Raw genomic sequence first — 21743 nt, 5'->3', positions numbered from 1 at the left:
GACGCCTGCAGGAAGGTAGTTTCTTCCCAGACCACAAAATAACTGTTGGGGATGTGCAGATGCCTATAGTGATCCTCGGGGACCCAGCCTACCCGCTAATGCCCTGGCTCATGAAGCCCTATACAGGCGCCTTGGACAGTGACAAGGAACTCTTCAACTACCGGCTGAGCAAGTGCAGAATGGTGGTGGAGTGTGCTTTCGGACGTCTCAAGGGGAGATGGCGAAGCTTACTGACTCGCTCGGATCTCAGCGAAACCAATATCCCCATTGTTATTGCAGCTTGCTGTGTGCTCCACAATCTCTGTGAGAGCAAGGGGGAGACCTTTATGGCAGGATGGGAGGTTGAGGCAATCGCCTGGCTGCTGATTACGCTCAGCCAGACAGCGGTGCAATTAGAAGAGCCCAGCGGGAAGCGCTGTGCATCCGGGAGGCTTTGAAAGCTAGGTTCCTCAGCGAGCAGCGTGACCTGTGACTGTTCAGTTTCTTTACAGAGAAGCTGAACCTGCCCCTGTTTCTTTACCCAGTTACTGTTGACTATCCTCTGCAGTTACATACCCGGTTCACCCCGTTTCCCCCCTTCCAACACACGTGTAAAAATAAAATCCATGTTTCATTGTTACTTAACTACTTTTCTTTATTAATGACTTTGAGTTAAAGGGTTGAAACTGGGACGCAGACTGTGCTGGGTAGGGTGTGTAGTGATGTAAAGACCACTTCTAAACTCGAGGAATGACAGGCTCCTGCTCCTAAAGTGGTCTGCAGTGCCAGACTGGTTGTTTCAACGGAGCCTGCTATCCCTCCTTTTCGGGACTTTGTGTGCGGGGGCTATGTGACCTTGTGGTGGGGTAGGACGGTTACAGATTCCCCTGCTGCGTGGCTCTGTGGTCCAGGACAAGGACCGCTGCATAAGATCTGTAACCGCCCTCCCCCGCCACAAAGTCACGTACCCCCCCACCCACACAGAACATGAAAACCACGTCCCAGACCGATCAGGGTGCTACTGACTGCACTGTGTGTGTGACCTGCTGCGATCCTGCCCCCATGTCTGTAGCCTGGTAAAGGTGACTGTCCTATGCAATTACCAACCCCCTTCCTCCCCCCTTCAAACACAGTCTTCTGTACAAGAACATGACGGAAACAGTAATTAACAGCAAAGTATTTTTAATAATCAACTAGACAGTTAGGGGATGAAACTGGGATTGGGGCTTGGGTGAGTCAGGAAGGGAAGGACTTCTCAAAATTTAGGGAATGAGAGCTTTTGGGTAATTGAGCACTCTGCTGGGGTGGAGTGACAGTTTTCAAGGCCCCTGGCGCCCCTCCTTCTTGTTACTTTGGGTGAGGGGGGTATGGGACTTTGTGGCAGGGGAGGGCGGTTGCAGATACACTGCAGATACACTGTCCTCCTGCCTGCGGTCCTGCAGAACATCCACAAGGCGCCGGAGCGTGTCTGTTTGCTCCCTCATTAGTCCAAGCAGCGTTTGAGTCGCCTGCTGGTCCTCTTGACGCCACCTGTCCTCCCGTTCGCTGTGTGAGCGCTGGTACTGAGAGAGGGTCTCCCTCCACTGGCTCTGCTGGGCCGCCTCGGCTCGGGAGCAGCCCATAAGTTCAGCGAACATCTCATCCCGTGTCCTTTTCTTTCGCCGCCTAATCTGAGCCAGCCTCTGTGAGGGGGATGCTGGGGCAGGTCGGGAGACAGTTGCAGCTGTGTGATGGGAAAAAGGGAATGAATTCCTTACAAAGATACATTTTTGCGAACAATGAACATAGTCTAATCTGTCTCTGTGAACAAGACCATGCACAGCACCTATCTCATGCGCACTCGGGACAAGTTCGAATTTTCGGCCTTCGCTTTCATTGCCTGGGGTCTTGCACTGGAGATCAGAGAAGTGGGGCAGGACAGCAGAATCCGTGGAGCAGGCAGGCATGGTAAGCCGTAGACTTTTGGCTGCTTAAAACTTAATGTATAGCAGTGCCCTCCTGCTGCAGGCAATCCAGAAAGCATGAACTCTGCCCCTGTTCCACCCCCTCACAGCTGTCCCCGGGAAAGATCCCTGTATGCTCCCCCTCTGCAGCCTCCACCACGTGGCTGTAAACCGACGCTTATTGTTATGCAAAGGAACAGTGAAGCATTCCCAATACTAACATTACCCTAATTCACCTAATTCAATGCAGGAGTCGCCGAGCGAGATCACCCTAAGGAGGATCACTGAAGGAGATAGAGAGCGCATGCTGCGTGAAAGCCTGCACAAACCGGGGGCCTATGCTGCCATGCTCGTGGAGGCAATGCTCCCAGAGTACCTGAGGATAGCCTGGCACGGAAAAGTGTGCTACCACGGAGCACCCAATAAGGCAGCTATCCCCAGGAACCTCATGCGGAGGCTTTTCGATTACCTCCAGGAGAGCTTCGTGGAGATCTCCCAAGAGGATTTCTGTTATATCCCCTTATATATAGACCTCCTTTTCACATAGTTCAGTTTCCTGTTACATTAATAATAAAAGTTTACATGTTTAAAGCACTTACCGACTGATCCTTCCCCTGATTCAGGGTCCGGGTTAACGGCCGGGGAGGGTTGGTAGGGGATCTCCGTGAGGGTGATGAAGAGATCCTGTCTGTCGGAGAAATCAGCGCTGTAAGCGCTGTCGACTGCCTCATCCTCCTCATCTGCTTCCTCATCTTCCCCGTCCGCGAACATCCCCGAGGAACCGTCCGTCGACACTATCCCATCCTCAGAGTCCACGGTCACTGGTGGGGCAGTGGTGGCAGACCCACCGAGAATGGCATGCAGTGCCTCGTAGAAGCGGCATGTCTGGGGCTGGGCTCCGGAGCGTCCGTTTGCCGCTTTGATTTTTTGGTAGCCTTGTCTCAGGTCCTTGATTTTCACGCGGCACTGGGTTGTATCCCGGCTGTATCCTCTGTCTGCCATGGCTTTGGAGACCTTCTCGTAGGTCTTTGCATTCCGTTTTTTGGAGCGCAGCTCCGAAAGCACAGACTCATCACCCCACACAACGATCAGATCCAAGACTTCCCGGTCAGTCCATACTGGGGCCCTCTTTCTATTCTGAGATTGCATGGACACGTCTGCTGGAGAGCTCTGCATCGTTGCCAGTGCTGCTGAGCTCTCCCCGATGTCCAAACAGGAAATGAGATTCAAACTGGCCAGACAGGAAAAGGAATTCAAATTTTCCCAGGGCTTTTCCTGTGTGGCTGGTCAGAGCATCCGAGCTCGGACTGCTGTCCAGAGCATCAACAGAGTGGTGCGCTGTGGGATAGCTCCCGGAGCTATTAGCGTCGAATTCCATCCACACCTAGCCTAATTCGACATGGCCATGTCGAATTTAGCGCTACTCCCCTCGTCGGGGAGGAGTACAGAAATCGAACTAAAGAAACGTCTATGTCGAACTAAATAGCTTCGCTGTGTGGATGGGTGCAGGGTTAATTCGAATTAACGCTGCTAAATTTGACATAAACTCCTAGTGTAGACCAGGCCTAACTCTTTTATATGACTACGCACCTTGTTCCCTTCCCCTCAGATCTGGTGACCCATCTCAAAAAGATATACTGGAATTGGAAAAGTTTCAGAAAGGGGCAACAAAAATGATTAGGGGTGTGGAACAGCTTCCATATGAGGCGAGATTAATAAGCCTGGTTTCAGAGTAGCAGCTATGTTAGTCTGTATCTGCAAAAAGAACAAGAGTACTTGTCGCACCTTAGAGACTAACACATTTAATTGAGCGTAAGCTTTCATGGGCTACAGCCCACTTCATCGGATGCATGTAGTGGAAAATACAGTAGGAAGTTATATGAAACATGAGAACATGAAACAATGGGTGAACTCACCTTAACTGATCACTCTCGTTAGAGTGTGTATGATAACACACATTGTTTCATGTTCTCTGTGTGTGTGTGTGTGTGTATATATATATATATATATATATATATATATTATATATATATATATATATATATAGTGGCAGAGCTCTGACCTTGCTCCTGTGGGTCCTGTGCTTCTAGGCGGTTTATGCTTAGCCTCAGTGGCTCACTGTGACCCTCCACGTAGCCCTTCTCTCTCTAGGGCCAGGGTTACAGTCTACTGAGCCCTTTTCATCATAGGCTGCAAGGAGGTTGGTGAGAGAACTCCCACAGTCTCTGTTCAGCCTCCTGTCCTGACAGGGACCTGACTTCCCCTTCCAGGAGCTGTTCCTGTAGTGGTGGGTTGGGGGGAACCCGGGCCCGCCCTCTACTCCGGGTTCCAGCCCAGGGACCCTAAGGGTAGCAGTTGTTGGCAGCCAACCTTTCACTGCCAGAGTTGCTACATTTCCCTGGGGCACTTCCCCACAGCTCTCCTGCTTCTCCCTTCTTCACCCTTACCTTAGGGCTCCTTTAACGATGTTTTAGGGTGTCTTCAGTAACCAGCCCTTCAGCCGCACTTCCTCTCCTCTGGCTCCCTGGCTCCCCTGCCTGACTGGAGTGAGCCCTTTTTATAGTAACAGCAGGGCCTTAATTAGAGTCAGGTGGTCACATTAACTGAATGGCCTCACCTGACTCTTTACAGGTTAATTAGAGTCAGGTGTTCTCATTAGCCTGGAGCAGCCCCTGCTCTGGTCAGTCAGGGAACAGAAAACTGTTAATCCAGTGGCCAGTATATCTGCCTTCAGCTATTCTGCTGTACCCAACTGGCCTGAATCTATCACATATCCCTCCCCCCTGCTCAACACCAAGGGGTTGGGCAGCTTGGGACGCCAGACAGTGTACGCGTGATAAGCCATCGGCATTGCCATGGCGACTCCCTGCTCTGTGCTCTATGCGGAACTGGAAAGGTTGGAGGGATAAGAACCACCTGGTTACCCTTGTGTTCTTTTCCTTGTTCCGTTGCATCCATTGAAGAGGGGCATGGTCAGTCACAAGGACAAATCTGCGCCCCAGCAGGTAGTAACGCAACATTTCCATGGCCCATTTTACAGCGAGGCACTCTCTCTCTACAACTGCATATTTTTGTTCCCTCGGAAGGAGTTTCCTACTGAGGTAGAGAACTGGGTGTTCCTCCTCCCCAACCATCTGCGACAGGACGGCCCCTAACCTACCTCGGATGCATCTGTCTGTAAGATAAAGTCCTTGTTGAAATCTGGGGCTATCAATACGGGGTTACTGCAGAGGGCAGTCCGTAAGTCCGCGAATGCCCTTTCTGCTGCGTCGGACCATCTGACTGGATCAGGACCACGGGCCTTCACTAAGTCCGTTAGGGGACTTGCCCTTGTAACAAAATGGGGGATGAAACGCCGGCAATACCCCACCACCCCTAGAAATGCTCGGACCTGCTTCTTACGACTTGGCCGAGGCCAATTTTGGATGGCCTCTAATTTATTCCGTTGGGTTTTACCAGACCTTTTCCTGTATAAACAAAATGCAGCTGTTGCTTTTTATTGTATGTAACAAAAGATATAAATGCTGCTGTAATTGTTTACCTGTGGAGAGACCTGCTTAGGAGGGGGAAACCCTGTGTCCTAGTGCACTCTCTCCCTCTGTGCAATTGCTTGAGAAATAAAGTATCTGACTTTGCTGCACCCAACCAGAGAGTGAGAACTATGTTTTTCTCACAGTTCCAAGACTGATCCCTGAAGAACTCCACTAGTAACCTCCCTCCAGTCTGACAGTTCACCTTTCAGTATGACCTATTTTAGTTTCCTCTTTAACCAATTCCTTATCCACCTTTCAATTCTCATATCAATCCCTATCATCTCCAATTTAACTAATTATTTCTCATGTGGAACTGTATCAAATGCCTTACTGGCAATTCTACAATTACTTTCTGTTATTTAGGCTACCTACTTTTTGCAGTTTGCCAAGCTTGCAACAGATCATTTCACTTTAGGAAACATCCTAATAGCCCTTTCTTATCTTAATCACCTGTTAATCACTCTGTTTATGAACAAAATTCGGACTCCCTGCCTCAGGGGTGCAAACTGGGAGCAGCTCCTCTCCTGTCTCCTCTGCAGAACTGGTTGCATTGTTTTTTTTGGGGGGAGGGGAAACAACGCTCCCATGTCCTCCCAAAGTCCACCTATGATTGCAACTAAACTCCACGAGGAGAGTGGGGAGATGCAAGATAGTTCCCTAGTTTATCTCATTGGCAGGGAAGCTGTGCATATCTTTAAATTCTTTGCCTTCAGAGAGGAAAGCCACAAGAACAATTTTGCTGTGGGTGCAGCTGGCTAAGTTTGATGAGTATTTCATACCTCCATATAATGTGGTTCATGAGTGAGGTTTTTCCTACCGGCATATCCAAAAAGTTGGGTGGCCTGTGGCATCTTTTATAAGAGGCTTCTGTGGCATGAGAGAAAACTGTGATTGTGAAGATAAAAAGGCAGAGCACATTAGAGATGGAGCTGGAGGAGTGATGGGTATTTTAGCCAAGGGCTGTTAGCAAATCTTCGAATCAAGAGGGATTTAACCCTTCCCAGAGCAGGAGAAATGGCAAGACAATTGGGAATGATTTAAAGTCAAAATAGAGACCAGTGGCTGCCAAGCAAAAACACAGAGGAAGTGACATACAAACAGAGTCACACTAGGGGATATAGCCCAGCTGCAAAAAACAATTGTAATAAATCCTCAAAGGCAAAGTGGGGTAAGCCTCAGGGAAAAGAGAGCACTTTTCCAGCTAGGTGCACAAGATGTGGGAAAGCTCATGATCCAAGAGGTTTCAGAGTAGCCATTTTGCTGCTGTCTGCCATGCAAAGGCAGGACGTGAAGTGACCACTGAGAGTCAAGAGATATTTTTTTTCTGGGCTCAAACATGTGTAATGAGGCAGAGCCAGCCTGGAGGGTGGAACTGAATATTTGTTGAAAGACTGCCAGTTTTCAGCTAGATTCGGGTGCAGATGTAACAGTCCAATCAGAAGGGATTTATTATCAGCTTTATTATCTCTTGTTTACCAGACATGGTCTTAACAGAGGCCTTGAGTGATATCAGGGGGCCTCTTTGTCTGGACAAATTCAGTCTGTCTCTGACTTTTGTACCTTTTCCCATTAACATTTATTGTTATTTGTGACTGGAGATTTCATGAATTTTTAGTCTGCACATTTCATCTTAAAATCAGAATAGATTTTCAGGCCCAGTTATTAAAACAGCTCCCCCAACCCCCACAGCACTGCCAGTGCCCCTCAGTCCCAACCCACAGCTCCTGCTATCCCAGCCCTGGGCTCCCTCATCACCCAGAGCTCTGCTGGTGCCCCTCCAGGCTGACCTGCAACCCCCTCCCAGGTGCCTAAAAGAATTGGATGCTGTGGAAAGAAGTGAGGAACTGGGCATCTAAATTAATTTGTTGATTTGAAGGTGGCAGTCAGAGCACGAGGGCAGCTGTGCTATCAGTATAGGAGGAGGGGTTAGTAGCCAGCTTCGAATAGATCAAACTCCTCCTGCAAGACTGGACCTCACACTACCTGATTGCCAGAGCTAGTGCTTGAATCACTGGGCAGTGGAGCCATGGGTATACGGAATAGCAAGGCAAACAGGTAGAGGTGATGCATGTGGGACATGTGGGGTCACATGCCCTCCCCACTCCTCTGATTTCTGCCAGGGTTTGTCGGCTGGGCCCCCTCTCCATGCAGCAGCTCCTGGAGCTGGCAAGCTGCAAGCTGGGCCACAGGGAGAGGCAGCAGCAAACAGCTGGGAGCTTCAAAGAGGGGCCACTGAGGCTAAGGGGGTGATCATGGGGGGCATGACTCAAGCTGTTGGGGGAGGGAACCTTTAAATTGTCCTCCCCGACTATCGACAGATACCAATCGTCTTTGCGAGGGGGGTGCTGTGCTGACATACATTGCACATCCTGGCATCTAAGTGATATGTTATTCTTTCTCTGTGGGATAAGAGTGATTCTCTGAAAAGAGAACTCCCACTGGATGACATTGGGTCTCTGCCCTACTCTGAGAGGCAGAAAGGTGCCCTTGGAATTTTCATAATGAAAGAAGGAGAGAGAGAGTTGGGGAAGGACAAAGTGAAAGAGAGGCTGTCAGATGAGTGGTATAAATTGTGTCCTGTTGGGACCAAAGCCAGGTTTGAGTTTTCAAAGGGAACAGGTTGTGTTGGTTTAGAATTTTGCTGTGCTCCCCCTTTGGCTCTAGGCAAGAGAAGGAAGGTGGTGTGTGGAATGAGAAACTCAGAGGAACGTGCAAAGATACACACCACACACACACACCACACAAACACACACAGAAAACAACGTCGGAGACAGACAAGGCTCTGACTGACACAACCAAGAGAGGGGCACAACCATGCAAAACAGAAATACGCCGATAAAAGATACAAACACAAACAAGGAGGCCTTGGAGAGGTTCATTCCCACAAATCACAAACACACACACAAGAAACATAACATGGGACACGCAAGACTCACACAAGCAAGGGATGCAATTTCAGGCAACAAACACACGAGCACTAGCATGAGACAAGGGAAGATATGACTCACAACAGCAAGAGTTTGGTCTTTTCCTTTTTGGGCAGGGAATACCAGTAGAAAGGTGTTTATATCAGTATAGCTTGTTTTTAAACAACACAGAGAAATAAACTACACTTCTATCAATGATTGTTCTTCCTCTATACGTGCAGCCACATTAGGGGATATACTGGAAATTGGTACCGAATCTGCTTTCTAACTATCTATCTATCTATCCATCACCAATATACATTCATTTCCATTCTCTCTAGCAATCCATCTGTCCCCAGACACACCATCTCTCTCTCCCTCTCTTTACATTTGTGCCTATCCAGTTGTCAGAGTCTCTGGAGACTGGCAGCTGCTACAGGAACATGGAAGGTTTTGTTTTGTTTTGTTTTGTTTTCCTATCTTTAGAACTGGAAGGGACCTTGAATGGTCATCGAGTCCAACCTCCCTGACAGATAATGAGACAGAAAATATCATAATGCAACGATATAAATCCATGGAATGGCCACATCTGGGATATTGTGTTCAGATCTGGTTGTCCATTCTCAAAAAAAGATATATTAGAATTCGAGAAAGTACATAGAGGGGCAACAAAAGCGATCAGGGATATGAAACAACTTCCATATGAGCAGCAATTTAAAAAATGGGCCTGTTGAGCTTGGAAAAGAGATGACTGAAGAGGGATATGATAGAGGTCTTTAAAATTATGAATGCTGTGGAGAGGGTAAATAAGGAAGTGTCATTTACAGCTTCACAAAATACAAAAAACAGGAATCAATAATTAAATTAATGAACAGCAGGTTTAAAAGAAACATAAGGAAGTACTTCTTCATACAATGCACGTGCAACCTGTGGAACTCATTGTCAGGGTATTTTGTGAAGCCCAAAAGTAAAGCTGGGATTAAAAAAAAGAATAGGATAAGTTCCTGGAGATGCAACCCTATGCTCCGGGTGTCCAGATGTTGGAAGACAGGACACTGGGCCAGATGGACCACTGATCTGACCCCATATGGCTGTTCTTATGTCGAATCATGCAGTTGTCTAGGCATTGAGGTCTCAGCTAGAATGTTCTCTCCAGAATACTGGTACAAGCAGTGCATTAGCCTGGGCCATGTGTAGATTCGCACGTGTGACAGAGAGAATGACTGGCTAGATATTAGAAGAATGTTTCCAACCACCAGTGTGGTGAGGTTCTGGAGCAGCCCCCAATAGGAGCTGGGGGGACAAATGACATAATTAATTTTAAGGATGAGCTGGACAAGTTTCTGAATGGCATTGTAGAACAGGGTTGCTTGAGATGAGAGCAGGAATCAGCACCCCTGTAGCTCACTTCCGGATTGTCTCTTTAATTCCTAAGTCTCATGCGACATGGTTTCAGCCTGTCACCTGCTAGGTCCAGATGGGATTTTCTTCCCCTCCCCCCACATATTCTTTTTTTTTTGAGGGGGGCATGAATTTTTTATTTTGTTTTCTTTTATCTTCTTCCTCTGAAACAACGGGGAGGCCACAGCTGGAGATGGGGTATTGGTCCTGTGTTTGATCAGGAGTTGGGATGTTTTGGGGGAACCTGGGTCCTCCCTCTAATCTGGGTTCCAGCCCAGGGCCCTGTGGACTGCAGCTGTCTAGAGTGCCTCCTGGTACAGTTGTGCGACAGCTACAACTCCCTGGGCTCCTTCCCCATAGCCTCATCCCAACACCCTCTTTGTCCTCACCACCGGACCTTCCTCCTGATGTCTGATAACACTTGTACTTCTCAGTCCTCCAGCAGTATGCCTAGTCACTCTCAGTTTCTTGCACACCTCTTGCTCCCAGTTCCTCGCATGCACTTCCTCTCCTCTGACTCCCTTTGGCCTGAGTGGAGTGAGTCCTTTTCATAGAATCATAGAATATCAGGGTTGGAAGGGACCTCAGGAAGTCATCTAGTCCAACCCCCTGCTCAAAGCCGGACCAATCCCCAGACAGATTTTTACCCCAGTTCCCTAAATGGCCCCCTCAAGGATTGATTTCACAATCCTGGGATTAGCAGGCCAATGGTCAAACCACTGAGTTATCCCTCCCCCCTTTTATAACATCAGAGGAACCTTAAGTAGAGTCAGGTGCTTAACAGCCTCACCTGACTCTTAGCAGGTTAATTGGAGTCAGGTGTTCTCATTAGCCTAGATCAGCCCCTGCTCTGGTCACTCAGGGAACAGAAAACTGCTTATCCAGTGACCAGTATATTTCCCTTCTACTACTCTGCTGTTCCCAGCTGGACTGGGTCTATCATACAAGCTAAAACAAAAGATGCCCTAACACATTTCCTTGCTATTACTTACTATTTCTGTAATATTAGATGTATCATTTCAGTGGGAGCTGGATTACTTGTTTGGTCTCTCCCTTCATCTTTGGGGAGAACACACACAGAGCACAAAACAAATCCTTTCTCCCCAGATTTGAAAGTATCTTCTTTCCCCATTAGTCCTTCTGGTCAAGTGCCAGCCAAGTTATCTGATCTTCTTAACCCTCTACAGATAAGGAGAGATTTTATGATAACCTTAGCTGTATATTTATGACACGCCCCCCGAATCACAAAGGGTGCTGGACAGTCTGCTCCACACTGGCTATGATTTCTTCCTGGAGCCCTAAGACAAAATAGAATTAATAAGACACATGCACCTCTAGATATACGACTGAATATAGAAAACCTAACTATTTCCCACATTTCAAGGATGATTTTAATCAGCTGAGTCTGGAAAACTTTCACGGGAGAGTGCATCAGCTACTTTGTTAGAAGCTCCTGAAATGTGTTGTATTTCAAAATCAAAATCTTGGAGAGCTAAACTCCATCAAATAAGTTATTGTCCTTGATGGTATGAAGCCACTTCAGAGCAGCATGGTTGGTTTCCAGGTGGAAACGCCATCCCCAAACTTATGGGTATAGCTTTTCCAAAGCATACACAATGGCGTTGCATTCCTTTTCGCTGATTGACCAGTGGATTTCTCTCTCAGACAGTTTTGTGCTGAGAAACAGGACAGGATGGAATTCTTAATCCAGTCCTTCCTGCATTAAAACTAATTCCACACCACGCTCGGATGCATCTGTGGTTACTAGGAAAGGTTGGTCAATGTCTGGGGCCCTTAGCACTAGGAGACTATCGACAAGTTTCTGGAAGGTGGCGGATGCATTTTGCAACCCGAAAGGGAGCACATTAAATTCATACACCCCTGCATGTGTGACGAAGGCTGATCTTTCCTTGGCGGATTCATCTAGTGGGTACTTGCCAGTACCCTTGGTTAAGTCTAAGGTAGAGATGAACTGGGCATGTCCCAGTTACTCCAATAGCTCATCTGTGTGTGGCATTGGGTAGTTATCTGGGCAACTGTTCCGGTTTTGGGACTGGCTCTGTCTGGGTCTCTGTGACTGGATCCACTACTGCTGTCGCAGGCATTGGAACCAGCTCAGTCTGGGTCTCTGGTAACACAGATTGGGCCCTTGTAGAAAGCTCAGGAACAGGGATAGGTGTGAAGATTTGCTTAGCCTGGCTGCGAGTGACCATTCCCACCCTCTTGGCTAGCTTCACATGGTTGTCCATGTCTTCCCCCAGCAGCATGGGAAAGGGATAAACATCATAGACTGCAAAAGTCCACATTACTGACCAGCCCTTGTACTGGACAGGCAACTTGGCTGTAGGCAAGTTTAGAGAGTTTGACATGAATGGTTGAATCATCATCTGGGCTTTTGGGTTGATGAATTTGGGGTCCACTAAGGATTGGTGGATAGCTGACACTTGTGCTCCATTGTCCCTCCACGCGATAACCTTCTTCCCGTCCACACTCACATTTTCCCTCTCTCTGAGGGTATCTGGGAGGCATCTGGGCCTGGGGACCCTTGGTGTGATTCTGGTGTAATGAACTGCAGTCTGTTGGGGTTCTTGGGGCAGTTGGCCTTTATATGCCCCGGCTCATTACATTTAAAACATTGCCCAGCTGACTGGTCACTTGGGCAAGGTGGGTTGCTGAAGACTGGTGTGGTGGAATGATAAGGGGTTTGGGGTTTTCCTTTGGATGTAGGTGGAACCTTGGGTTGTCCCCGGTAATAGGATTTTGTTTCAGGTTGCACCTTCTGATATTTGTTCCAACTGTTACTAGTTTTTTTCTTTTCTGCCATCTCTACCCAGTTGGTTCCAATTTCCCACACCTCAATTACAGTTTTGGGCTTCCCATCTAGGATGTACCTAAGGAACACCCTCTAAGAACTGCTCCATTTGCCTTAGGAAAGACAGATCTTCCAGAGATTTAACACTTGCTCCTGATATAGAATCATAGAATCATAGAATTCAAGATCAGAAGGGACCAATATGATCATCTAGTCTGACCTCCTGCAAGATGCAGGCCACATAAGCCGATCCCCCCACTCCTTTAGCAAGCGACCCGTGCCCCATGCTTCGGAAGAAGGCGAAAAACCTCCAGGGCCACAGCCAATCTACCCTGGAGGAAAATTCCTTCCCGACCCCAAATATGGCGGTCAGCTGAACCCCGAGCATGCGAGCAAGACTCTCCAGCCATACCCTCTGGAAAAAGCTTAAGAATATCATATCATTGACCCATTGTACTATTTACCAGTGTGGCACTTAATTAACCTATTGACTAAGCCCGGTATCCTATCATACCATCTCCTCCATAAACTTATCTAGCTTAATCTTAAAGTCATGGAGGTCCTTCGCCCCCACTGTTTCCCTCGGTAGGCTGTTCCCGTATTGCACTCCCCTGATAGTTAGAAACCTTCGTCTAATTTCAAGCCTAAATTTCCTGACTGACAATTTATATCCGTTTGTCCTCGTGTCCACATTAGCACTGAGCTGAAATAATTCCTCTCCTTCCCTGGTATTTATCCCTCTGATATATTTAAAGAGTGCAATCATATCTCCTCTTATCCTTCTTTTGGTTAGGGAAAACAAACCGAGCTCCTCAAGTCTCCTTTCATACGACAGGCCTTCCATTCCTCGGACCATTCTAGTGGCCCTTCTTTGTACCTGTTCCAGTTTGAATTCATCCTTCTTAAACATGGGAGACCAATACTCCAGATGAGGTCTCACCAACGCCTTATATAACGGGACTAGCACCTCCTTATCCCTACTAGAAATACCTCGCCTAATGCATCCCAAGACCGCATTTGCTTTTTTAACGGCCACATCACATTGCCTGCTCATAGTCATCCTACGATCAACCAGGACTCCTAGGTCCTTCTCCTCCTCCGTTACTTGCAACTGGTGCGTCCCTAGCTTATAACTAAAATTTTTGTTAGTCATCCCTAAATGCATAACCTTACACTTCTCACTATTGAATTTCATCCTGTTACTAATACTCCAGTTTACAAGGTCATCCAAATCTCCCTGGAGGATATCCCGATCCTTTTCCGAATTGGCAATACCTCCCAACTTGGTGTCATCCGCAAACTTTATCAGCCCACTCCTACTCTTGGTTCCCATGTCAGCAATAAATAGATTGAATAAAATCGGACCCAAAACCGAACCTTGAGGAACTCCACTGGTAACCCCCCTCCATCCCGACAGTTCCCCCTTCAATACTACCCTCTGCAGTCTCCCCTTTAATCAGCTCCTTATCCACCTCTGGATTTTCTTTTCAATCCCCATCTTTTCAATTTAACCAGTAATTCCTCATGCGGTACCGTATCAAACGCCTTACTGAAATCCAGATATATTAGATCCACTGCATTTCCCTTGTCTAAAAAGTCTGTTACTTTCTCAAAGAAGGAGATTAGGTTGGTTTGGCACGATCTACCTTTCGTAAATCCATGCTGTAAACTATCCCAGTTGCCATCGGCCTCCTGCTCCGTAACCACTCTCTCTTTTAAAATTTTTTCCATGACTTTGCATACTACAGATGTTAAACTAACAGGCCTGTAGTTACCCGGGTCACTTTTTTTCCCCTTCTTGAATATAGGAACTACATTAGCTAATCTCCAGTCAAACGGTACAATCCCCGAATTTAGAGATTTATTAAAAATCATCGCTAACGGGCTAGCAATATCACTCGCTAATTCCCTTAATATTCTAGGATGAAGATTATCCGGGCCCCCCGATTTACTTCCGTTAAGCTGTTCAAGTTTGGCTTCCACCTCCGATACCGTAATGTCTACCCCCATATCCTCATTCCCATCGGTCCCTCTATCACTATTCCTTAGCCCTTCATTAGCCTCATTGAAGACCGAGGCAAAATATTCGTTCAGATATTGTGCCATTCCAAGATTATCCCTAATCTCCACTCCGTTCAAAGTTTTAAGCAGTCCCACTTCTTCTTTCTTGGTTTTCTTCCTATTTATATGGCTAAAAAACCTTTTGCTATTGGTTTTAATCCCCTTCGCTAGGTCCATCTCCACCCGTCGCTTTGCCTTTCTCACTGCTTCCCTACACCCTCTGACCTCAATAAGGTAGGTTTCTTTGCTGATCCCTCCCATTTTCCACTCCTGGTACGCTTTCTGTTTTTTCTTAATGACCCCTCTGAGACGCTTGCTCATCCAGCTCGGTCTAAAACTGCTACCTACGAGCCGTTTTCCCTTTCTCGGGATACATGCCTCTGACATCTCCTGCAACTTCAACCTGAAGTAACCCCAGGCGTCATCCGCCTTTAGATCCCTAAATATGTTAGTCCAGTCCACTTCCCTAGCTATTCGCCTTAGTTTAGTAAAGTTAGCCCTTTTGAAATCGTAAACCCTAGTCTCAGATGCAATATTGATTATCCTCTCATTTATTTTGAAACGAATTAGCTCATGATCACTCGAGCCAAGGTTGTCCCCTACAACTATTTCCTCAACAAGGTCCTCGTTACTCACCAAAACCAGATCTAAAATGGCATCCCCCCTCGTCGGTTCAGCAACCACTTGATGAAGGAATTCATCAGCTATCACGTCTAGGAAAAGCTGAGCCCTATTATTATTACTAGCATTTGTTTCCCAATCTATATCCGGGAAGTTAAAATCCCCCATGATCAAGCAGTTCCTATTAGTGTTTACCTCCTTAAAAACATTAAAGAGCTCTCTATCCGTCTCCAGGCTAGATCCCGGCGGTCTATAGCACACCCCAATCACTATCCCGGGTGAGGCTCTAGTAGTTTTCTTCGCCAATGTGACCATTGCCCAGACAGACTCCGTATTATCCAGGCATCCCAATTTTTTACAATGTGGTAGGCGTGTTGGGAAAATGTCATGCCTGGTTTCCACTATAGGGCTCTGAACCGCCGATGGGAATGCTTGAGTGTTAGCCCCATTTTAATTCTGGCCTTATTTTTAAAAAGTTTGTGCTATTCATGTGTTCCTTAGGCATTTCAGCTGCTACTTCTGCTAAGGGTCTACTGACCTGCAGTCTCAGCTCCACCATATACTGGTCTGTAGAGATTCTGTACTGAAGCAGGGCCAGCTTTAGGCTGATTCCCCTGAATTGGGCCCTGCGCCCCGCACCTAACAGGGCCCCACGCTCCACACCTAACAGGGCCCCGTGCCTAGTGGCCTTTTTAATTTTTACTCACCCGGCGGCGCTCTGAGTCTTCGGCGGCGGGTCCTTCACTCACACCAAAGACCTGGAGCAAGTGAAAGACCCGCCGCCAAAGTGCCGCCGAAGACTCAGAGCGCTGCCCAGTGAGTACAAGCCCCATGAATCAGGCCCCACACTTATTAAATACGGCCCTGTATCCAAGGCAGGCCCTTTCAAAATTTTCTAAGAAGGCCTCGGTATCATTGCCTGCCTTGTAGGTGGGGAACCTTCTGGGATGAGAAGCGACACCTGGGGAAGGATTGCGAGGTTTGTCTGGTATGTTCTGCTTAACCTTTGCCATCTCTAACTCCAGTTCATGCTTCCTCTCTCTTTCTGTATCCTCCAGGGCTCTCTTGTGGGCAGCTCTCTCTGCCTCCATCTCCAAGCGCCTAAGACCACCTGTCTGTCATGTTCTTTTTGTCTCTCTTCAGCTTCAAAACTGGCTAATTCTAATTTCTTTTGGACTTCACTGTCCATGATCCTAGCCTTCCTGTGCTTTAACCTAGTCTAACCCGAGAGCTAGAAAGAAAAAGAAAAACAAAAAAACAAAAAAAACCTTGTGAATTCCCTTGCAGGAAGTTAACTCCAGTTGCTCACAGCTTAAAAAAAAATCCTTAAAAAAACCCCTCCCTGCTTTCCAAAGCAGCCAAAAGGGGGAAAAATGTCCTTTTAAAATCCTGCTGTGCTTTTGGCTCAAAATGATCCCACCTCTGCTACCATGTCAGGGTTCCTTCCCCACTCTGAACTTTGGGGTACAGATGTGGGGATCCACACGAAAGACCCCATAAACTTATTTCTACCAGCTTAGGTTAAAAACTTTCCCAAGGCACAAATTCGATCTTGTCTTTGAACAGTATGCTGCTGTAGAGCTTCCGTTTGTAGCAAAGTCCCTCCAGAGGTAAGAAGCAGGATTGAAGACAAGATGGAGGAGATGCAGCAGCTTTTTATAGTCTCTTGCCATGTGGCCTCTGCTTTTGTCCCAAAGACAAGCTGTCCATCACATAGCCTGGAAAAACCTCAGAGTTCTGTCCATAGGCATGTCCCTGCATACCATGCTGAGTCACGAGGTGTATCTGCCTCCTTTCAATGGGTCAATTGTATAGCTGATGGACCTTAATGGGCCATCAAGCAGGCTAGGCAGAGCTGACACCAGCTTGTTTGGGATGTCACTCACAAGCATAGCATAAATTTAAAATACAGACTGTATAGAGCCAATATTCATAACTTCAGCTACAAAAATTATACACACAGACAGCATAATCATCACCAGCAGCCCATAACCTTGTCTTAGACACCTTATTTGACCCTCCTCTATAGAAGATTTGGTGCCACTATAGGACCTTGGTTGCAACACTGATCTATACGGTCACAGTTCATGTCAGTAATGTCACAGCAGGTCACAGCCAGGGGCCCCCAGCAGCTTGACTGGTGTGTGAGCAGGGCTGGAGTCGAGAGAAGCCCTGCAATGCTGCACCCAACTGCGAGGGGGTACCCAGATGGTGAGTCTCTTTGCCCCGGGTGACCTGCCGGGGATTCTATCTCCCAGGAGACTCTGGTGCCTGGGGAGCTTGTGTGGTCAGTGCCAGGGCTGGGAACAGAATCTGGCTCCCAGGCCCTTCGCCAGATCAGCAGCGGGAGATGAGTGTGGTGTGGGGAGTGTAGGCTGGAGGAAAGGGGGGCATCAAGTAGGGATCCTGTCAGTGGTGGGGGAGGGAGTTTACCCCCCTTCCCAGCGCCCACAGAGCCTCCCCCAGCATCACCCCAGGAGCCCCGTGAATCAGTCTGAAGTGCAGAGACCTCACGTGACACCCCCAGGAAAGAATCACATCAAAACCGAGTGCTGTGCTGGGAGCTGGGCCAGGGGGAGCCCAGCAGGCAAAGGCCGTGTGGCTCAGGGGTTATTGCCCTGCTCTTGTAACCCAGGAGTTGTGAGTTCACATTTCCTTGGGAGTGGGGGGTCATCAGTAAATGAATTAACTTAAAGTCCATTTCAGCCCCTGGTGATTTTGTCTCCCCGACCCTTGGCCAAGCCCTGAGCAAGGATTCTGGCCCCAATTATTTTGTAATCTCAGCCACCCATAGCACTAATTGGGACCAAAGGCTGCTGCAGCCATTTAGCAAGAATGTGGAACACACCTTAAAGGAAGGTGTCATAAACTGACTAACCAATTAACTAACTCATTAACTGCATGGTTAATGTTCCTCCAGGGAACTGGCACAAGGACTTTCCCCAGTTCCAGATTATCTCAGTAAAACTTGCCCCCAGAGGGCAGAAGGTGGAATCTCCCCGTCTGCAGTCTGAGCACCGCTCCCAGCTGCTTTTCGGCCATGGAGCCCGGAAGGACACCTGATCTGTGGTTTGCCCAGAGGGGCTAATGATGGATTCCCACCAGCAGGAGGTGAACTGGTCCGACTTCAGTGCAAAGAGAGCACCTTGTGGTGACAATTAGCATCACTTGTTGTGCATAGTGTGTCACCTTCATGTGGATTGTTGGTCTAGATCAGGCCTGGACAACTTGTAAAGCAGCGAGGGCCATATTACTCCAAAGAAAACAGCTGAGGGCTGACCCACCCCGGCCCTGCGGACCCCCCTCCAGCACTGCCCGCCCCGCAGAAACAAATCCTCCTTTCCCAGCGCTGCCCCACTGAAACAGCAGTATTGAACCTTGGTAATATAAATGGGCCCCTAAGATAGTATAATTAAGGTAAAAGAAAAATGTCTTTTTGCTAGAAGTAGAATAAGATCTTCCCCCAACTTAGTAATCAATTGCCCTGTTGAATGAATGAGGTGTGAATGAGGAAGGCATGGAAGGCAGCACCTCCAGACAGCTGCAACCCTTGGAGAGGGGATGGGAGCCAGACCAGATCAGTAGAACAGGTCAGCCACTGACTCCTCACTTGCCTCCTCAGCCCCACACCTCCTTGGCTTGCCTCCTCACTGCCCGCCCACTCGCCTCCTCAGTCCCCCACCCCCTCGGCTCACCTCCTCACCCTCTGCCACTGCCCAACTGCCTCTTCAGCCCCCCTCCCTCACCCACCACTTGCCTACTCACCCCACACAGGCCGCACAGTGAGCCTATGTGGGCCGCATGCGGCCTCCGGGCTGCATGTTGTGCAAGCCTGGTCTAGATGATCACAATGGTCCCCTGTAGCTTTGGAATCTGTGAATCCCTGACACTGGGCGGGGAGTGGGCTCTAGGACCCGGGGATTTATGTTCCAACCTACCCCAATCTCACACGACAAGACAGATTGCTTTGCAGGTACCAGGTTTAATAAGATTTAGGGAGCTCAGAGAATGGCTCTACTGTATAATGGACACTAGGAGCAGCAGAGGGTGGGGACGGGGAAGGGGCAGCTATACTGTATAATGGGCACTAGGGGGCAGCAGAGGGTGGGGGTGGGGAAGGGGCGGCTATACTGTATAATGGGCACTGGGGGGCAGCAGAGGGTGGGGGTGGGGAAGGGTGGCTATACTGTATAATGGGCACTAGGGCAGCAGAGGGTGGGGGTGGGGAAGGGTGGCTATACTGTATAATGGGCACTAGGGGGCAGCAGAGGGTGAGGGGTGGGAAAAGGGCGGCTGTACTGTAGAATGGGCACTGGGGGGCAGCAGAGGGTGGGGGTGTATTGTACCAATACAATAAAAACCAGCAGGATCTTATTAAGAGGGATAAGGCAAAGATGCCACATTTATTGTAAATACCATAACAAAACAAAAGACAACAGTAAACAATGTTGTTTTACTACTTATTTCTTATACACACACACATATATTCATTCACACAATCATTCATTCAGGTTCTGTATTGATGTTATAGTTACCAGCCTAGATGTTGCTCATGCCAAGTTACTGGCCAGGTATCTTGGTCATGAGTATGGAGCCGAGTCTGTGTCAGATGCATCTGATGCTCCTGGAGGCTGGCAGCAGAACCATAGACTCAAAGTCCTTATTCTTTAGAGTCCAGTTTTATAGGGATTTTTCCCTATGTTAGTTCATAGGAGTTGCTTCATTCTGCTGTTGCTAAATCAATCAGCAGATGGCTGGCTCCATGTTATTAGATGTTTTGTTTTTCCTTCCTTTGAGGTGTGGTGGGTGGATTCCAGTTTGCCCTCCGGGGGTCATCTGGTTGATCCCACTTGACACCTTCTTCAGCCGACACTGAATTCTTCAGGCTGGTGACTCCCTAACCATTCAGTCACATACATTCTCTATCTTAATCACATCTATTTCACTGTCTCTTTACCTTTTGGGGTGTTACCAATTTATGTGAGACTCCCTGTCTTTTAACAAGCAAAGATAAAGTGAGATGAAAACTTACAGAGGGTGGGGGTCTCTATCTATACACTATAACAGCTACTGTTTTGGCTTACTTAGAGATAATTAATGTTTAACAAGTTTTATACAAAGTATTTATTTGAGCTTAACAAGTTTTATACCAAGTATCTCTTTGAGCAGGCTTTACACAGACACAGCTGGTGGCTTGCAGGTTAGAATCACAAATTTACTTTTAACATAAACCTTTAGTTATAAGACATCAATTAACAATAAGTCATTTTTCATATAAACCATGTCTAATATAAATCTTCTTTAATATCCCTACAGGTGGGGGAGGGCGACTATACTGTATCATGGGCACTAGGGGTGGAAACACCTAAATGATCTGACCAGTGTTCAGAGGTGGGTGAGGAGCCGGGTGCCGTGGTCGGTGTGGGAGGGACAGAGCCGGGTTAGAGGAAGCAGCAGGGTCCCCTGCCTGCCCTCCAGGTCCAGCCCCGGGCCCTAGAGCTGCTCCAGGTAGTACGCAGGGTACAAACTCCAGCAGCCAACGATAATTTTCCGCTTCTTCTCTACCCCGACGTAAGAGATTGACAGTGTGTCAGGCTTAAATAAGCACAGAGTGGTGTTGAATTCAACTTTGCTCTCGCGCAGGCCACCTATTATGGGAGTACCACCATCCTTGCAGATGCTGTTGATTTTTGAGACAGGCTCATGAATGAAGGTGTTGACTATTTGCATCCCATACAGTCCCTTAATCTGCATCATCTTGTTACAGTAGGCGTTGGGATTGGGGGCACGAGTCTTTAGATAGTCCACATGCTTGAAAAAAAACTTGAAGTTCGCCTCCACCCAGGGCTGCCCACTGGCCAGGACCAGGCAGGCGGCCAGCAGGGCGAGCGGCAGCAGGAGCGCTGGGCGAGGTCCCCTCAGAGCCATGGCCGTGTCTGTCACTGGATCGAACTGCAGTGGAGAGAGGCGGGAGATGGATGGAGACAGCGCGGGGTGGGGACCTGTCTCCTCCATGGAACCTCCTGGGCCCAACCCCCTCCCACCTCATTCTGTTCCCAAAGCTCCTCAACTTCTTATGATCCCCTCCCACACTGTTCTGCCCCCCGCTGAGCTCCTCCTACTATTTTTGTGCTATTGTGCCAGGCACAGCACTGTCCCCGACCAAGATAGCCTCCCTCCTCCAGCCCACTGATCCCCATTCCCCTCCCAGAGCCAGGTTAGAACCCAGGTGTCCGAGTCTCAGACTCTGACCAAGCTGGGTCCCCACATTTGACAGGTGCTGCACAAACCAGAATTGAAATCAGCCCCTGAGCCCAGAGAGGTGGAGCGTGAACTCAGGAGTCTAGACTCCTAACCCCCCATCCCCCCCGCTCTAAACCCTAGATCATGCTGCCTCCTAGAAACAAACCCTGCAGTTCCAGCCCCATGTGACACTGTTCCCTGCTCTCTCTGGGCTGGTGGAATCTCCTGTAACTTACTCAAGTCT

General features: G+C 48.2%; 1 protein-coding gene across 1 annotated transcript; it reads right to left on the bottom strand.

The window, feature by feature from the left end:
* Positions 1–20749: 20749 nt before the first annotated feature.
* Positions 20750–21184, bottom strand: LOC123348031 (ribonuclease-like). Its single transcript, XM_044985271.1, has one exon. It carries the CDS (start codon positions 21182–21184, stop codon positions 20750–20752), a length of 435 nt encoding a protein of 144 aa, XP_044841206.1.
* Between the last annotated feature and the right edge of the window lie 559 nt (positions 21185–21743).

This window comes from Mauremys mutica, chromosome 13 (assembly GCF_020497125.1).
Source record: "Mauremys mutica isolate MM-2020 ecotype Southern chromosome 13, ASM2049712v1, whole genome shotgun sequence".
Lineage (NCBI taxonomy): Eukaryota > Metazoa > Chordata > Testudines > Geoemydidae > Mauremys > Mauremys mutica.
Note: the sequence above shows the minus strand (reverse complement) of the source record. Positions and strands in the feature narration are given on the sequence as shown.